The sequence below is a fragment of the Solanum pennellii genome, chromosome 12, assembly GCF_001406875.1.
Source record: "Solanum pennellii chromosome 12, SPENNV200".
NCBI lineage: Eukaryota > Viridiplantae > Streptophyta > Magnoliopsida > Solanales > Solanaceae > Solanum > Solanum pennellii.
Window position 1 is genome coordinate 80,984,006 of NC_028648.1, and position 17,899 is coordinate 81,001,904.

General features: G+C 33.0%; 3 protein-coding genes across 5 annotated transcripts; 1 reads left to right on the forward strand and 2 right to left on the reverse strand.

The window, feature by feature from the left end:
- Nucleotides 1-1,416: 1,416 nt before the first annotated feature.
- Nucleotides 1,417-7,374, reverse strand: LOC107005513 (MOB kinase activator-like 1A). Of its 2 annotated transcripts, XM_015204125.2 has the most exons (7): nucleotides 7,220-7,374; nucleotides 5,537-5,585; nucleotides 4,592-4,700; nucleotides 3,371-3,464; nucleotides 2,631-2,764; nucleotides 2,021-2,184; nucleotides 1,417-1,652 (listed from the first exon to the last, which is right to left on the reverse strand). In XM_015204125.2, exons 1-7 carry the CDS (start codon nucleotides 7,240-7,242, stop codon nucleotides 1,578-1,580), a joined length of 648 nt encoding a protein of 215 aa, XP_015059611.1. In that variant the 5' UTR covers nucleotides 7,243-7,374; the 3' UTR covers nucleotides 1,417-1,577. The 2 variants fall into 2 exon arrangements, with proteins under 2 accessions (XP_015059611.1, XP_015059610.1); XM_015204124.2 differs by lacking the exon at nucleotides 7,220-7,374 and having other exon boundaries at nucleotides 5,537-5,626.
- Nucleotides 7,375-9,780: 2,406 nt separating this feature from the next.
- LOC107005496 (growth-regulating factor 4-like) lies at nucleotides 9,781-13,974 on the forward strand. Of its 2 annotated transcripts, none has more exons than XM_027913274.1 (4): nucleotides 9,781-10,337; nucleotides 11,700-12,084; nucleotides 13,034-13,503; nucleotides 13,596-13,974. In XM_027913274.1, the coding sequence occupies exons 1-4, from the start codon at nucleotides 10,154-10,156 to the stop codon at nucleotides 13,601-13,603; spliced, it is 1,047 nt and encodes a 348-aa protein (XP_027769075.1). In that variant the 5' UTR covers nucleotides 9,781-10,153; the 3' UTR covers nucleotides 13,604-13,974. The 2 variants fall into 2 exon arrangements, with proteins under 2 accessions (XP_027769075.1, XP_015059586.1); XM_015204100.2 differs by having other exon boundaries at nucleotides 9,783-10,337; nucleotides 13,037-13,503.
- Nucleotides 13,975-14,784: 810 nt separating this feature from the next.
- On the reverse strand, nucleotides 14,785-17,729 carry LOC107006876 (scopoletin glucosyltransferase-like). The gene is made up of 3 exons (XM_015205393.2): nucleotides 17,025-17,729; nucleotides 16,334-16,491; nucleotides 14,785-15,614 (listed from the first exon to the last, which is right to left on the reverse strand). The coding sequence occupies exons 1-3, from the start codon at nucleotides 17,518-17,520 to the stop codon at nucleotides 14,802-14,804; spliced, it is 1,467 nt and encodes a 488-aa protein (XP_015060879.2). The 5' UTR covers nucleotides 17,521-17,729; the 3' UTR covers nucleotides 14,785-14,801.
- Nucleotides 17,730-17,899: the final 170 nt, after the last annotated feature.

The window sequence follows — 17,899 nt, forward strand, 5'->3', positions numbered from 1 at the left end:
AGTGTTTTATTAAATGAATTTTATTAATATTGTTTCGATTCTAAATTTCATTATTGTTATTTTATATAATTATTTAATACTTAAGGATAATATAAGAAAATGCAATATATTTCTTTTTTCCTTTTTGGTTGATGAATTTTTCTTGATTTGCTAAAATAAACAACTGATTGAAAATAAAAAAGGGGAAGTAATAATAAAATAAATATAGAGAGTACTCTGTAGATTATTAAAAAAGATTATAATTTTTTAAAAATATTTTGAATAATTTTTATGATATTCATAGTTTTCAAATATGTAAATTTTTATTTTTAAAATTTTTAGTTTTTATATTCAAATTTAGACTAAATAATAATTGATTTGAAATATTATTTTTTGAATAAGGCACATAAATTAAAGAGTTAACGGTAAAAAATATATTTGACCTCAATATTAAAACACATAAATTATATTTTTTCGAGTTTCATATATACATCAACTATTCAGTGTTCTTTTATCTACCTAATTACCACTCTCTTGATATTAAAACACACCTTAATGTTCAATTCACCATATTTTTTCTCAATTAATAATAGATGCGTGTAAAGTCAATTGAGAAACGAGGCACTTTTTAATATAAAGAGAATAATAATTTAGATACATAAATGAAATAATAGATAGTTAATATACAAATGTCCATAAAAGGAGAAAGTTTAAATTCATTTTTTATTATTAATTTAACATTAAATAAATTCCATTTTTTTTTTTGAAAAAAAAAACTTCTATTGTGAATTGTGATTTTCTTTCTTCATGTTATTATATAAATAGAACTTTTATGGTCCCTTTTGTGGATAGTTATTATTGTTTGATACTTCAAATTTGCAATCTACTCTATTATGTTTGTAATAATTACACTATTGTGTTTGTATTCTTTTTGTTTTGCTTTATGAGACATCACAATTCAATTTTGAATTTTGATTAAATGAACCAACCTTAAGAGTAGATCTTAAGTTTTTGCATTTATTTGATCTCTTATACTTATATTATAGTTTAATGAAATTTGAATATATAATCTAATGACTATACTTGTACTATATTTAAGTTAGCTTTAACTTTACGAATTATAGAGCTCATTTTGAAAAGAAAAAAAAATTATTACATGACAGGTTAGATCGATCGTTTTCAATTCCTTTGAGTTTCAATCTTACGACTATACTCTCTGGACATAGCTTTCACACGTTAGCTAGGCCGAAGGTAAAAATTATCAAATAGCCAAGGTTATTGATATGATTAGAAATATAGGAGTGACATAATTTATTTATTTTTGCAAAATAACTACTTCAAAAACATTGTAATCTCGTAAGAAAATGCATTGTGTACGCAACCTTAACCCCTATCTTGAGAAGGTAGGGAGATTATTTCCGATAATTACAAACATGAAAAAGTAAAATGAAACAATACATGCACAATATCAATAATGATATTAAAATGTCAATTTTTAGACTACATACTTATTATAGAATGGTAAAATACATTTTTATCACATCATATTCATTAATTTCCTATTAAAAATAGGTTAAAAGCAAACTGAAAGAAGATGTTTAGTAAGGCACAATAATAGAATCTATGAGATCTTGGAGTGGAGCTAGCTCCTTTTTGTCAATCAACCCAAATTCCTACAAAATAAAACATTATATTATAAGAATTAACATCTTAAATAATATAGATTAAGGATCAGTTAAAACCATAAGAACAAATAATGCTGCATAATGAAGTTCTTGACATAACCAACATTTTCAAAGCAACGGGGAATCTTAGTAGCTCAGTTAGTTGGCGGCTACCTGAACTTTTACCTTGTTGGTGAAGGTTCGGATTTCCTACCTTGTGACATCTACCATTTCCCCTTTCCGCTACCCCCAAATTTACCCGATAGACCGTAGACATATGCAATGACCATGTCTAAGACTTGGGAAGAAAGAAAATCCAGTAACATGCACAAACAATAAAGGAAGTTCATTCAGGATCAACGATTTAGACGACTTACATGGGTGAAGAGAATGAAATGCTTGAAGCACGTATTCAAATGTGCTTCCTCCTTAAGACTCACGATCTTCTGAAAATGGGAGTGATAAATATGTGCATATACACGAAAGAGACGTTTGAATATCGTCTTGACAACATCCTTGAAGTTAGGTGGAAAAGGTGCACCTACAAAAACATAGTCCAGTTGACAATGAGAAATAGGTAACATAGTATTGTCTGAACAACGAAAACAGTTGATTTTAGTTAGCTAGAATTCCCCATCCAACTCAACGCCACCTACTCTTACACACCCACCGTCTTGGCTCCCAAGAGGTAAGTTTTCACTTCACTGGAGATTACTCCCTCCCTCCATTTTTATATAGAGACAAGAAGTTGATATGACTTGCATACTAGGAAGAAGGTTACATAGTCCAAATCAAATTGTTGAAAGAAACAGGACATTTTCAAACTTAAGATCGTAACTAGAATACTGAGGACTTAGAAGAATCCAAAACAATTTCGACATTCCGAAATGAAAAAGTATGTCATATGAGTTGGGACAGAGGAGTATGGTTTACATCTCCAAAATGACATTAAAACATGAGTCTGGAAGCTGAGTAATTAGTACTTACCAAGCCTTTGAGGAAATAAAGATTCATCATCCAATTGAGTTTCAATCCAGTCCATCAAATATTCAACATATTTCGGAGCAGAAACTTCAATAGGCTTCTTGATTTGTACACCATCAGCCCACCTATACTCATACCTGAAACACAATATATGAAGAAGCTAAGAATGGCGTTGCCCGTTGAAGAATACTCCGGATTAAATTTCCACCTAGTCTAATCCTAGTGTTAACGTTTTCTCATATATACTTGGGCCTTTTCAGAGTTAAATCGCAAAATGAAGGAAACATATTGTCACTTCCAATTATTTTGGTCAAAACTCCATCAAGACATCTTTCTCAAGATTGCTGCACACTTGGAACGCGCAACAGCAATGTTCATGAAGTCCTCAAACTGTTCAAGTTACGATGTTCTGGGCAGAGTATCACATGTCTATGAAATCCTAGACCAAATGACTTAATGTCATGTCACGTAAGAAGACTGTTCAGATTAATTTCTAATTATAGCTTAGGAAAGAATCAAGCACCCCTTATAACTTGTGACTATCGGCAGGTAATTTGGAACAAAGAAAACCGCAGCATTTTTCCATATCCCTGTGATTGAAAGACACATAAATTCCACTGTTGGACAGTAGAATTCGAAATGGTCCTTAAGCAATTTGCAAGAATCAACTCCCATAACCTAGGACAACTTAAGTGAATGTATATAATAGAATTAACCTTGAAACAGCTTATTTACAAACATACTTGGGGCCTGCAGTCATTGTTGGGCAGTTTTCTGGCGTACAGAACTCAGTGAGGGTTCCATAAAGCAGATTCACCTGGTTGAAGAAATCTACAGCTGCATAGTAAAGAATAAACAACCACCATTAAATTAAACTTGACCAGCTTACAGCAACAAGTAAGCAAACAGAATGTAAAATATGCAGCATTGGCTTCAAACAGTGAGTCACATAATAAGCATCATCATAGCTACACATGCTGAATATGGTACATTCCACCAGCAAATATTGGTAATTTGTGAAAATATTGAATGTTAAGATGGATGCGTGGTCATACCAGATTAAATAAGATTAGAAATGATCACATTCGCCGGAAGATCCAAGTAGCACAAATTTAGGAGAAAAGGCAAAAAGGTTGCTTGATATGGTTTGGACATGTTTTACGTCAACTTATAGATGCACCGGTCCGTAGGTGTGAAACTATGGTAAGTGAAGGATTTCAAAGGGGACGGCGAAGACCTATAATACATGGAGGGAAGTGGTTTCAAGGGACCTGCAATTACTTGGTGTCAAAGAAGTGGTCTTGGAACGGATAAGCATTACTAAGGACTTCATTCATGATACTCAGATAGGATCTACACAGTCCTTCAATAGGCCCTAAGCATTGCTTTAAGATTAAGACCAGCGTTCAATCACACTTCTTTTGTTTGAGAATGAACCAAAGTTTAATCATGTTTTAATAGTATCTACATTAAAATTAGGTCTACAATAGAGATAGAGTTAATGTTTTGGTGAATGTGAAGTTTTACTAGTACAAAAGTAGGTTACGTGACATCTCTTTAGGATTTGTGTACTGAAAAGGTATAAGAATATATATTTTTATTGAATCGGTAACTTAAAGGTATAACAATATATAGCATGCAAAAATATCATTTCCAAAAAATGAACATAGTTTTAGGACAACTCAAAGAAATAAAGTAGATGGTCCTGTTCTTTTTTTCCTGCTTCCTTATAGCCCAAAGAGAAAAGGGGAGGATAGACTGAAGTTCTGGTTCCAGAAGTCGAGAGTTTGGAGACCAAGAGTGAGCGGAAGTTTTACTCTGCAATTCAATTAAGATGCCGAGTCGGGCAATCACATTCCAATCATATCAACAGCAGAAATAGAGGTAATATTAATGTGCCAATGGATGCCCATCATTATTTATGAGTAAACAAGAGGAAAAAGGGAGAGAGGGGATGTACGTACTGTTGACAGCTAGCCATTCATTAATATCTTCCCCAGGAGGAAGCCTTACAGCCTCTCTCAAGTTTCCACTGCCTAATGTAGAATCAATGTGCTGTCTTAATTGTGCACCCTGCAACAAAGAAAACGATGAGCAAAGCAAGAAAGTTGACCCGTTCAGGGCAAAAAAATTACACTTTTCTACTCATAATTCAATGGTTTAGATCAACTTGCAAATTAAAATAAAGACATAAGGGAAGAATGAATAACAAGCAAGAAGACTTAAGGAAAATGAAAAATTTTCACCATCAAGGATCTAAACTCTTAGGATGAGATACTATAGATTTAAAACTAGCCAACTACACCAACTTTAACATGCCAAAATTTGAAGTTGGATAAACTTCTAAAAGCTCCTGACAATTTTCGTGTCATAGATGCAAACTTGTTGCATAATAATACTTCAAATTAGAAAGCAAGTCCACTTAACTACAAAACTGTTGAACAAATAGCATGCATAACAAGGGAAGGATAGTCCAGTGAAAAAAGGCACTCCATCTCCTACAATGAATTTGAGATCAGTCACCAAAGGTGCGGATGTGAAAAGTCACCAATGACCCTGAGGTTTAGTGTAGGGTATACCATGTCCGATAAAATCATAACAACAAGCATACAATTATGCAACTAAAAACATAGTTTTTATTCGTTTCCAAATTCAACTACTTAAAAGCTTATAATTAGCACAAGAAAAATAATCAAGTAGAAACTGAAGCATGTTTTGAGAAATTACAAAAAATCTAGTGTCTTTTTAAACTTGATTTCTTCAATATGTCTTTTGTTTGAACAAGTTCTAGAAATTGGTGGTATCAACATCAGCACGTGCAGCCAAACACTTAACATACAAAAAGTAACTACCAAAAAACCAAGACGAGAAAACAGCAATATTTCCTTTAAACTAGGAAAGAGCATAACCTTACTCCCTGAGGGTGCACTCTTTTTGGGACGGAATGTTCTCTGATTCCTATAAACCAATAAGAAGTAAGACATCAGATGAATGATGCTATGTCCCAATACGCCAAATAGGATAGCAAAGAAAACTTTTAAAATGAAGCTATAATAATGACAAGAAACATAATGCGAAGTACGCAATATTCTACAAGAAGGTTAAATGGAACTACTAAACTAGAGAATTAATGTGATAGTCACCTGTTAAAAGATATAATTTATATGTGGGTACGAATAGCAGAAATAGCATTATCTTCATTGAGCTAAAGCCTTAGAAGCGCAAACTTGCTAAGATAATATGTTACCCTTTTATATTCAGACCATGATTACAATTTTCGAGTACGTTGGACGTTAAAACAAAGCCAAGTCGGGCATTAAAACATAACCGTGAGGACACATAGAGATAAAGAGATAGAGAAGACTTTGGTCATGTTTTCCGTGACATGTGAAACTTTCTATGGTTCAGAAAAGGAGTAAGTTATGAAGCATTTTTCTCTCTTCTTCTACACAACAGAACATCCAACCTCCCGTTTGATCTCGTCAAATAAAAACTATGTGGTAAAGTTTGATCATTCTACAAAGTACAAACAATCTCTACAGTAGACAAATATATGCAAGCTATCCATCTGTTTTGACAAGTTCATCTCCAATCAAAAGAAAAAAAGGGTAGGCGACTATTCACTGAATACAACACCAGATCAAATATTTGATCTTGAAATACTAATACCTAAATGTACTAGATTTCTTGCCCAAAACAAGTGAAACTAACAGTATAATGGTAATATACATCAGCGGCGGATCTAGCTTATGAGTTTCATAAAAGACTACTATCAAACATGGACCACTAAGGGGTTATTTAGTTCATGGATAAAGGTGGATATCCCAGGACCTTCAACCAAACAAAGTATAAATTTAATCACAAACTTAATCTTAGATATCCCACCTTACCCCATCAAACTTGGTGTTATTAAATTAGTCTGCAGGATAACTTAGTCCACGAACCAAACGACCCCTATAGTAACTGGTTTCACAGTCACAAACTATTGATTAGGATGATTCGATCAGTTATCTATAGTATTTTGCCAACTTTCTCCATTTTCATATACCTTTCTCTATAGTACTACGTCGATTGTATTTCTATGAGCTAAGGATCTATCAGAAACAGAACAGTCTCTCTCTACCTCCAAGGTAGTAGTAAGTTCTGCATACACTTTACCCTCCCCAGACCTCACTTTTGTGGGATTACGCTAGATATATTGTTGTTGACCGCAAAACAAAGTTATTTATATATTAACTTGAGCAATAATTCATACGAATCCATAAACCTCAAATCCTGAATCTGCCTCTAAATATATACATGTAAAGTATCCTCAATCCCACATGTTAAAGTTCTAAAAAAACTAAACTCCTAACAAATTTCAATCTCATATAATGCACATCCAAATATAGTGAATGAAATTAAAATCTTGTAAAAACTCATTCAAGGAGAAAATAAACAAACCTAAAATTCTACAACCAATAAAACATCAATGAAACAACAACAACAACATAAAAAAAATCATAAATTCAGCAAAAAAATATTCCAGATATCATGCATCAATTCAAATTCATACCAAAATTTAAAAAAAAAAAACAGATGATTAATTTTACCTTCCAAGACCAAATAGACTCATTTTTAAAAAATTTATATATATGAAAAATGGATTTCTAAAATATACTTTTTCGATTGAATTTTTTTTTTTCGATGAGAAGAGAGAAATGGTGGCAAAAGAGAAGGATAGTGGAGAAAAAAAAAACGGGCAGCGAAAAAGAAGCTGCCCAGATTTGAGAGGCTTATTTTATAATATTTTACGGGCAGGCAATTTAATTTTTTTATTTTCTTAAATTGTTCGGATAATTATTTTGGATTCTCATTCGGTGTTAAGTATTCAAAATCGATTTTTTCAATATTTCAAAGTCAAAAGTGCAAATTCGGAAGAGTCTTTGATTAATTGTAGAGGAATTACTTTCGATTATAATTAGAGACAGATTTAAAATTTTTGAGTATTCGGGTAAGGCTCGAGCTTGCATCGCTAAGGTGGCCCTGATCACAACTTATGTTGGTTTTTCTTTTTAGTGTTGGTTTGGTTTGATGGATTGTTCGAAATATATTCATATAAGGATTCAATAAGAAGTTACCTTGATATTCAGATTCTTTATTTGTGACATACATATGAATCTTGCTGACGATTTTTTGAAAAAATATATATCTATTTAAATACTTAATAAATTTAAAATAATTCTCTATTGATTGAAATTAGTATTTCATTAAAGAAGTAGATTTAATAAATTTAAAATAATTCTCTAGAAGTAATGTTTGTTGTTCAAAAAAGTGTATATAGATTTAAAAGTTTAACACCTTTGTTTTTAAAGTGACAAAATCTAAAACATATTATTAAAATGTTGAGAAAGCTTGAAAATCCAATTGAATCTTGTTAATTTGGGTGGTTATATTTATCTTTTTGTTGTTTTCTGGGATAATGCACAAGTACCCCTCAACATATGCTCGAAATCTCAGAGACACACTTATACTATACTGAGGTCGTATTACCCCTGAACTTATTTTATTAATAATTTTCTATCCATTTTCGACCTATGTGGCACTATCTTGTGGGCCCAACACTGGTTGACTTTTTTTTTCTCAAGCTAGTGCCACGTAGATCGAAAAGGAGTAGAAAATTACTTATAAAATAAGTTCAGGGGGTAATAGGACCTTAATATAGTATAAGTATATCTCTGAAATTTCGAGCATAGATTGAGGGGATACTTGTGCATTTTCCCTTGTTTTTTTATAAACTAGTTAATCAATTCATGTTGGAAGTATTTTTGCAAACAATTATAGTGGTAATAATATAAAAATTAAAAGATGAATTGTAATTATAGTTTATATATATATATATAATCATATTAGTAACAAATATACCTTTCTTGAACAATAACAAAAGGTAATATGACACAATGGTACACAAACAACTAAAGTAAAGTTTATAAAATTGCACATGGATGAAACTTAAATGTGAAAATAACTTTGGTCCCATAATTTCAATACTTCAATTACAAGACATTTCTCAATTCACTCAAAAAAAATTCAAAGTTAAAAAAAAAGATTAAAAAAAAATTGCTACAACTAGGTCTTTTTTGTAGTCATCATCCTCAATAAATTATTGAACCTTAAAGACAAAGTTTGCATCTTGTGTGTCATCATTAACTCACAAGACCATTTGAAAAAAAAAAAATTAAAACTTTTATACATTACTATACCATCTAAATTTTTTCAAACTATTAACTCACCTAAAAACTAATTACTTATAATTTTTAATAAAAAGTAAGACCAATAACTTATAAAATAAGATAATCTACTTTATCATAGCTAGTTATAAAATATTGATTATATTATATTCATATAGTGGTATAATATTTAATAGAGTAATACAAAATGAATCGTGAAATCTCATGTCAATATTTCAATTGATGAAATATATGAGCAAATAATATTTCTAAAAGTTTAAAATCGTGCTAGACAGATTGGAAAGCACGTAAAAGAAGGATTAACGAGCTTGCTACTTATGAGTTGCTATATCAAACTGCATTCTATATAAAGAATCGATTTGCATCATTGCTAAACAGAGCAGAAAGCATCAAGAATCTGACGATTGACAAACTTGTTACTTAAGTCCCACTAATTGTCTATCGTACTAACTTCATTGGATATGACAACCTACGTTTTATATAAGGAGCGATTTGCTTTGTCGGATAATTATGTAAGTGAGAAGCGTTTGATCAAGAAAGCCTCCTTACTCAGTATATGTGTTGATGAGACGTAACTAACTACTCAGTGAAATCAGTCGAGGTCGATACAAACAAGCTAACCCCCCCCCCATGAGAGGTACTAGACTTCTTATATAATTAGTTGAGATACACACACAAATTGACTCGAACATCATCGAGACACACCCGATCAAGAAAGCCCCTTTACTCAATGTATGTGTTTGATGTGACGTAACAAATTACTACGTGAGATCAATTGAGAAAAACTAACAAATATCTCATATAACCAATCAAGATATACTCAAACTGACTCGAACATCACCGTCATACGAAATTTGAAAATGTTACATCATTGAACCATGGACCAAAACAAGACATAATTTACCTCTCCCCACTCCTTAAGGTCCCCCCATATTATCATCTCTTTCTTCTTCAACCCCACACTCCTTTATTCCCATGTCCCAATGCTTCCTTTTAGCTTAATCTCTCAATTAGCTCATCCAAATTTCTACTAAATCAACCTCAAAAATCTCCATTTTTAAGCTAATGGAGGTACTAATCAAACTTAATCAACCCCCTTAATGATAATTATCCAAAACCCTAGATCTGTCCCCTTATTAGGTAACTCCAACAACTTTTGCTCTCTATATCTCACACACTGAAAGTCTGAAACACCTTTATATTAACTCCAGTGGTGATAATAATTTCTGGGTACAGCTTTTTTTGGTGAATTGTGAAGTGGGTATTTGGGGATTTTTGTTCTTTTTTAGGTGGGAGATGAGTATGGCGGCGGAGAATGGGTACAGACCGCCGTTCACGGCTGTGCAGTGGCAGGAATTGGAGCATCAAGCTATGATATATAAGTATTTGGTGGCTGGTATTCCGGTGCCGGCGGACCTTGTTGTGCCTATACGACGTAGCTTTGAACCCATTTCAGCAAGGTTCTTTCATCATCCTAGCTGTATGTATCTCTTTCTAGTTTCTTATGGTTGTCAATATTTTTTATTTGTTTTTCAGTAATTTTGGTATTGGTCAGCTTGCATGCAAAGATGGATTCAGATTTAAGCTTGTTGGGTTGTAATTTTTGAAGTTCTTTAGCATTTTATTCATTGTAATGTTAACATTATGTGTTAAAAATCTTATCTTTATTGAAAGATTTGTGTTTTTTTTCCCACTAGATATCATCTTCTAGTCTAAAAAGATACTGGTTCCTTCTTCCTATCTGTTCAAACCTTGATAGACAGAGTTATCCGGTACTTGTGCTGGAAAGATGGGCGCAAGTTGGCTCGGACACCACGGTTATCCAAAAGAAAAATACTGTGTTTTGATAAACTAAATCTGCTTCTCACTAGAAAAAGCATATCTTATAACATAGTGTTTAGACCGATAGGAAGAAATCAGATGTTCTTTTTTATCATTGTAAACTGAAAATATTCCTCTCTTCATTTTGTAAGTTAGCTTGTTTGTTTGTTATGGTTATATATTTCATTTAGCTTCTTTCAGTTAAGTAGTATGATGGAAATGTCTGCATTTCTGAAATGGAAGTTTAGTATGGTTTGATAATGAATTTGGAGACTGTAGATGAAGTCATAAAGATAACTCTTTTGTCATTGTTTCCTTTTTGGCTCAATATTTTGTAAAGGCAGCATGGGGAAAGGCAAGATTTTTGCCAAAGGGTTCATTGTCTACTATATATACATAAAAAAAAGTTGACTTTGTATATACAATGTGATTTTCTTGTGAAGCACTTCTTCCCCGCTAGCTCTGTGCCTGTAAGGCAGTTCAATCATTGGTAGCCATTCATTTTCTTTTCATCTCATTCCATTTCCTTGTTTGAAGATTTGCTGATCCATTCATTTCAGCATATTTCTGTAATTAGTTATTGTAGGGGAAACATTTATTTCTTTTATTCGTTGGGTAGGACTGCAGGATAAGCCGAATTTGGGTTTAGTAGGTTGCTAATGTATTCTAAATATATGACTTGGTGGACTATACTTTTGCACGTCTTTATTGTACAATAATCTAAATAGGCGGTATATTAGTGCTTTTGTACAGGCTTATCTGGTGTCTATTTTGGTTTTATGCCATAATTTACAAGTAATTTATATTTCAATGTCTGTGGAGCGGATAAATTTCACTATCTATTCTGGTTAAACTCCTATCTGCTGGAGTTCCGATTGCGGATAACTCAATCAAATGTAGTAAAGTGTTCTCTTTTCGTGCTATAGAACTCTTCCTTTTTAAGGAGTCTGAGGGAGGGGTGTTGCAGCCTTACTGCGTTTGCTAAATATGAAGCTTATTAGTTTGTATCTTGTGCTGTCAGTGGGGTACTGTTCCTATTATGGGAAGAAGTTTGATCCTGAGCCAGGAAGGTGTAGAAGGACAGATGGAAAGAAGTGGAGGTGCGCCAAAGATGCATATCCTGACTCAAAGTATTGCGAGCGGCACATGCATCGAGGCCGCAACCGTTCAAGAAAGCATGTGGAATCTCAATCGACTGCCCAGTCCTTGTTGACTAGTATGTCACATAATACTACTGGGAGCACTACTGGGAGCAGTAAAACAAGCGGCAATTTCCAACGTAGCAGCAGTGAAAGCTTCCAGAACACGCCACTATATTCTGCTGCTAATTCTGAAGGACCAAGTTATGGAAGTGCCACAACAAAGATGCAGATGGAGCCTGCCACCTATGCAATAGATAGCAAGGGGTATGGATCTTCTTTGTTCTCTATGTTTCCTCTTATCCTGAGATGCATTTTCTCTGATGGTCATTTTTAATTACTTGTTACCTTAGAAGAAATCTGAAGTAATTAGCATTTAACTAAGTTAAGAGGATCTTCCTGCATTGAATTTGGTCTTTTGCTGCACAAGTGATGTTCAATACTAGTTGGTTACATGTGAAAATGCTTGCTTCAATGATCTATGTTTTCTATTGCCGATTAAAGATAAAAATGTTACACTAAAATCTTTTACATTCAGAAGGATTCTAAATAGGACATGTTGGACTATCATCCACCTTTTTCCCCTCCGTTGAGCTTAACTTCCAAGTGGTAAACAGAACTTGGCGTTCTAACTCTGCATTATGTTTCAGATACCCGGTGATCTTTTATTTCTAACTATAGTGATCTAGTATTTGATATTCTATTTAGGTGATTATGACCCGAGTCTTCCACCTAAAGTATTCTGCATGGTAGAATTGGTTATGCTACTACAAGGAGTCATTCATACTTCTTTGTGTTATCATTTTTCTGCCTCTTTTTCTTTTGACATGCCTGATTATTTGGAGTTCGTTGTGCATTCTTAACAAAGTAGTAAGAAGATAGTTGAGAAAACAAACTTTTGTCATTTAAGATTCGACCTTTCAGACCTTATCTCAGATGAGGAAAAAAACATTGTTTGGTCTGTAAATATTGTGGTGTATAGTGTTTGGTACCATAGGTAGGTCCATTGGTCTCATGTCATACTATTATTGATTGTAATGCTGCAGTTGAATCTGTCTAATACGCCCTCCTGTCTTCCGAGAAATAAGTGGTGTAACTTGAAACTAGACTACATGACTTACAAAATAAGAATTCGGTAAAAACATATTAAGTTATTGAGATAGCAAATTGGGCTACGCTTGTGTAACATCCAGTTTCATGAAATGCAAATTGGCAACAGGTATTTCCATGGAATGACTGCTGATGCTGATGAGCAGAATTTCTCTCTCGAAGCTTCGGCAGGCACGAGAAGTTTAGGGATGGGTTCTAACACAGACAGCATGTGGTGTCTGATGCCTCCACAACTTCCCTCAAGCCCCATGGTGAAACCAAAAAATGATTCACAGTTGCTAGATAGCTCGCGACAAATCCGAATGCCTAATCCATTCGAACCTATGAATGATACAACTATTTCAGGACAACACCAACATTGCTTTTTCAGCAGTGACATAGGCTCTCCAGGGACAGTGAAGCAGGAGCAACGTTCAATGCGCCCTTTCTTTGACGAATGGCCTACAACTAAGGAATCATGGTCCAATCTTGATGATGAGGGATCCAACAAAAACAATTTCTCCACTACTCAGCTGTCCATATCCATTCCTATGGCTCCTCCTGACTTCTCTTCAAGGAGTTCTTGTTCCCCAAACGGTGAGTTAACATCCTCGATTAACCTTTCTATACAATTTAAGTCGCATTCTATAGCAAGACAGCCATGACTTGTGATTTTGCATCGCATGCAGATGCTTGAGGAATGCTACTATCATCGCAATAAACAGTTTCCGGTGCTGCGCTGAGGAACAGATATGCTAGTCAAATTCTCATCAGTACGAATCAAGAGAATGAACCTCGGCCTCGGATGCTGGAGAACATCCTGGTACCTTTGCATGTCTTTATGGTGTTTAGATCGTTTACAAGAAATTGCAGCCAATTTTCGCCGTATAACGAAAATAAATGTTGTTTGCCTGTCTTTCACTTTCTGGATTCCAGTTTAAAGATTGCAAATCATGTAATTTAGTTTCAAATAAGCTGATGCTATTATAGTCACTAAGTTGTTATTCTGTGTATCCTTTGTTTGGAAGTTCTCATCTTTAGATGATGTTTGTTTGTCAGTTTCTTAAACTCTGTTGTTTTCTGTAGTTACATCATACTACTCATCAACATTTGAACGATAAACTTACAAATGAAGTACGTTTTTGGGGCCGGGGCGTATCAAAAACGCTCGAGGGCATAAATTAAAGACGTAAATTTATATGACGTAAGTCAACTTACAAATGAAGTACGTTTTTGGGGCCGGGGAGTATCAAAAACGCTCAAGGGCATAAATTAATATGACGTAAGTCCTAAAATTTGAGGTGTAACCTCTAAAATTTGAGGTGTAAGCTCCAAAAGCATAAAAATGCAAATCCTAAAATTTGAGGTGTAAGCTCCAAAAGCATAAAAACGGAAGTCTTGAGCGAAAAAACGTATGCCTGGGTGTGTTTAATTTTTTTTTAATTTTTTGGGCTTTAAATTATATTTTTATTATTGGTGTAATGATATTTCTCAAATAGTAATATTTTTTTCATTATTTATTATTAATACTTATCTCAAGTAAAAATTACAAATCATTAAAATATTTACTTTTGCTTATTGTATTAGTAATAAAACTATAAATTAAATATGCATGAGACTACAACCTGTAGATCCATGAAACTTAAGCACCGAATTTCGAGGCTTACGTCTCACCTTACGCCCGCGCCTTTTAAAACATTGATACGGAGTAGAGCTATTTTAGGTTTAGTAAAAAATAAAATAAAATCACTAAATAATAAGCATAGAAAAAATGGAGGAAAAAAAGTAACAACATAATTATATAAATTGATTATTGTTATACACATTATATTTAAACTAACGATAATACAATACTAACAACCATCCACAACAAAGAAGTAAACAATCTCCAATTATCACTTAGATTGCATAATAAAATCCTTAAAATCATGCAAATTAGCAATTGAACCAACAAGATAATTAGCATTTCTAAATTTTTCACTTAACTCTTTAACTCTATTATAAACTTGTTTATCCTCCATTAATCTCTTAATCCCTTGTATAATCTCATCCTTCTTAACCTTTTTCAACCCAATATTTTCTCTATTTGATGATACCATATAACCAATCTTGAGATGACACACAATTAATTTTGCATTATAAAAATTGTCACCTCTAATTGGCCACGCTAATAAAGGTATCCCTCGTCCAATCGCTTCCATAGTCGAATTCCATCCACAGTGAAACAGACATGCGCCCGTCGACGGATGACTAAAAATCAACAATTGTGGGGCCCATCCATGTATAACCAAACCCCTATTCCCAACTTTATTTTCCAAATCCCTAGGATAGTAATCTTGATTCTTGGAAATCACCCATATGAAATTTTGACTTGAAAACTCTATTAGTGCCTTTGAAATTTCTTCATGTTCTTGTAAAGTTGGTAAAAGTTCACTACCAAAAGAGATGTAAATTACTGAATTTGGTGATTTTGTGTTTAGCCAATTGAGTACTTCATCTTCTGAATAATTTGATTTTTTACTTGAATTATTAATTGTTCTAATATCTTTGTCATGTATTAGGGATTTTGTGGATGTAAGTGACCAAAATTTTTCTGGTAGAAGGCCAATTGCATAAATTGGAAGTCTTGTTTGTTTGGCTAAATATTCTAAAAATGTGTGTTCTAGTACATCATATGTGTTCACAAGAATGGCACTTGTAACCTTTACCTGTTAAAGAATAAAAAGAGACATAATTGTTAATGCGACAAGAGTATCGAAAACATATCTAAACTATGATGAAATTATCGAGTATACATTTAAATCACTACTAAAAAAGTCATTATGCATTTAAGGGTGTGACTTTAATGGCCGATGAAGTGACTGAGAATCATGATGTTTCAAGTTCAAAACTTAGCAGGGAGGTGATTCTTCCGGTCTGTCCTACATTTAGTGGACATCGTTACCTGGATACCTATTCTTGTTGGGAGGTGGCAAGTCGAGGTACGCGATAAGTGACTCGGACATGAAAAAAATTTATTTTTTCATTAAGAAATGTCCAATGGCTATTCTCACAAATATTTTAATTTTGTTAGCAATTTTTTTATACAAAAAAAAAAGAAAGTTTCCTATGGTTTCAGTGATAATATATTTTCTATCATATTTTTTTCAGTGAGTTGCTTCGGTGAAAGACAAAGAAAAAAAACATATTTTTAAAATATAAATTTCCTACTAATTCACGATGAAAAAATCTTTATTTCTAATAATGAACGGTACGACGAAGAGTGGGGGTTAGGGTGGTCTATGACCTTTCTGAATTTATTTTTTTATATTTTTTTTCAAACTTGGTTATCTAAATAGTAAGTTTAAAATTAAATATTATAATATATATTATTATAATAATATAGAATAAAAAAGAAAAATATATCGCGTAAATTAATATTAATTACCTCTTGGACCCAAACTGGCTCATCACCAGGTTGTGTTGGAAAAGTTTTCTTCTTTGTACCAATTAATGGTTCCTCTGATGAGTTATAGTATCTTCTTACTATATCACCATAATCCATGCCCATTTCTTCGGGTAAACCCGGAAGAATTCGGGTTTCACCTGGTACACGAATAACAAAAATTAGTAATTATATAATATTTATTTATTTTTTACGCGAAATATAGATACATTGTATGTACGTAGTTGTTTTAGTGTACCTTGATTTTACCCTAATTATCTCGTGGAGATAAAAGATATTTTTTTGAAAAACCTTTCACTCATATAACACGTACAAAGGTAAAACAAGACATAACAAATAATAGAGAAAACGTAGTATATCATACACACTAGAATAATGTGATAGGTAGTAGGCTCCAAAGTCGGACCCACCCCTACGTGTATTCGTTAATTTTGAAAAAAAATCATGTATATCGATAAATTTAATATATAATTAACAGTGCATCTGTGAAAAGAATGGGAGTGTCATTCTGCTACTGGTACAGAATAATCCCCATAGAAAAGCGAGACAATATTGAACTATTTTCTAACTTTGTATCCTAACTCGTGACTCAATTAATATGAGATCATGTAATTAGGATTTGACTATTAAAAGTTCGATTCATCGATAAAATTTAAATTCTGAATACGCTAACCTGGTTTGATGAACTCTACATCAGCTTTCCAAGCAGCATAATCCATAGCAAGTGAAGCAGCACTAAAAGGGGAAAAAGCCACAATAGGCACTTGAAATTTGGTAAAAACATCTTTAAAATATGGTAAAATCATTATATCAACTATAGCACAAAAAATTTTCAACTTATTATTTTTAGTCACATTATTATTATTATTATTATTTTTACAATAAGATTCTACACCTTGTCTCATTTGTTTGTAATACATCATAATAGGTTGCGGGTCGAATTTAATTTCGGGTCGGGGAGGGGGCGGTATCGGGGCATCAACATCCGTTACGTTAAGTAACGGATGTTGTGCCAGGGAAGAGGAAATGGAGGGGGCGATATCGGACGATAAAATAAATGTAGTTTTAAAATAAAAAGAAGAGAGCTTTTTACAAAGCTCAGTTAAGGGCAAGACATGGCCTTGCCCAAAAAATGGAACTACTAGAATCTCTCCAATCGCGTTCTCCATATTGTTTATGAAATTTGATTAGTTTTTTCGTATTTATTTTTGAGAGGATCTCAAATTTTTTTCGGTGAGTAAACGATGTGATGACACGTATATGATTACGTGTCGAAAAATAGGAAACAAGTGTCATTTCCTAGGTGTAAAGGTTCATGCATGCAAATTCCACTTGTACTATATTGTATATTTTTTTTGTGTGTTGTAAAGATGAAGTAAGGCATTAATGTCTTGTTTTACACAATCAGTGCATTGATTGTAGTTGGGAATTTATATTATATCGTAAATTATTGATTTTGTTTTCGAATTATTGACATTTTTAATAACATTTTAGATATCTTTGAAATTTGTCATATAATACGTAATTTTAAACTCTTATAGGAGCATG

What these genes read in the sequence shown, in the direction of transcription:
- LOC107005513 (XM_015204124.2), bottom strand. Translation starts at nt 5,611, where the DNA reads ATGTCTTACTTCTTATTGGTTTATAGGAATCAGAGAACATTCCGTCCC. An exon ending in GTGCACCCTCAGGGAGTAAG is followed by an intron (nt 4,701 to 5,536) that starts GTTATGCTCTTT and finishes TCTTTGTTGCAG; the next exon opens with GGTGCACAATTAAGACAGCA. An exon ending in ACAATGACTGCAGGCCCCAA is followed by an intron (nt 2,765 to 3,370) that starts GTATGTTTGTAA and finishes ATTGTGTTTCAG; the next exon opens with GTATGAGTATAGGTGGGCTG.
- LOC107006876 (XM_015205393.2), bottom strand. Translation starts at nt 17,520, where the DNA reads ATGGAGAACGCGATTGGAGAGATTCTAGTAGTTCCATTTTTTGGGCAA. An exon ending in TGTAGAGTTCATCAAACCAG is followed by an intron (nt 16,492 to 17,024) that starts GTTAGCGTATTC and finishes TTCGTGTACCAG; the next exon opens with GTGAAACCCGAATTCTTCCG. An exon ending in AGCCAGTTTGGGTCCAAGAG is followed by an intron (nt 15,615 to 16,333) that starts GTAATTAATATT and finishes ATTCTTTAACAG; the next exon opens with GTAAAGGTTACAAGTGCCAT.
- LOC107005496 (XM_027913274.1), top strand. Translation starts at nt 10,154, where the DNA reads ATGAGTATGGCGGCGGAGAATGGGTACAGACCGCCGTTCACGGCTGTG. An exon ending in GTTCTTTCATCATCCTAGCT is followed by an intron (nt 10,338 to 11,699) that starts GTATGTATCTCT and finishes TTGTGCTGTCAG; the next exon opens with TGGGGTACTGTTCCTATTAT. An exon ending in TATGCAATAGATAGCAAGGG is followed by an intron (nt 12,085 to 13,033) that starts GTATGGATCTTC and finishes GCAAATTGGCAA; the next exon opens with CAGGTATTTCCATGGAATGA.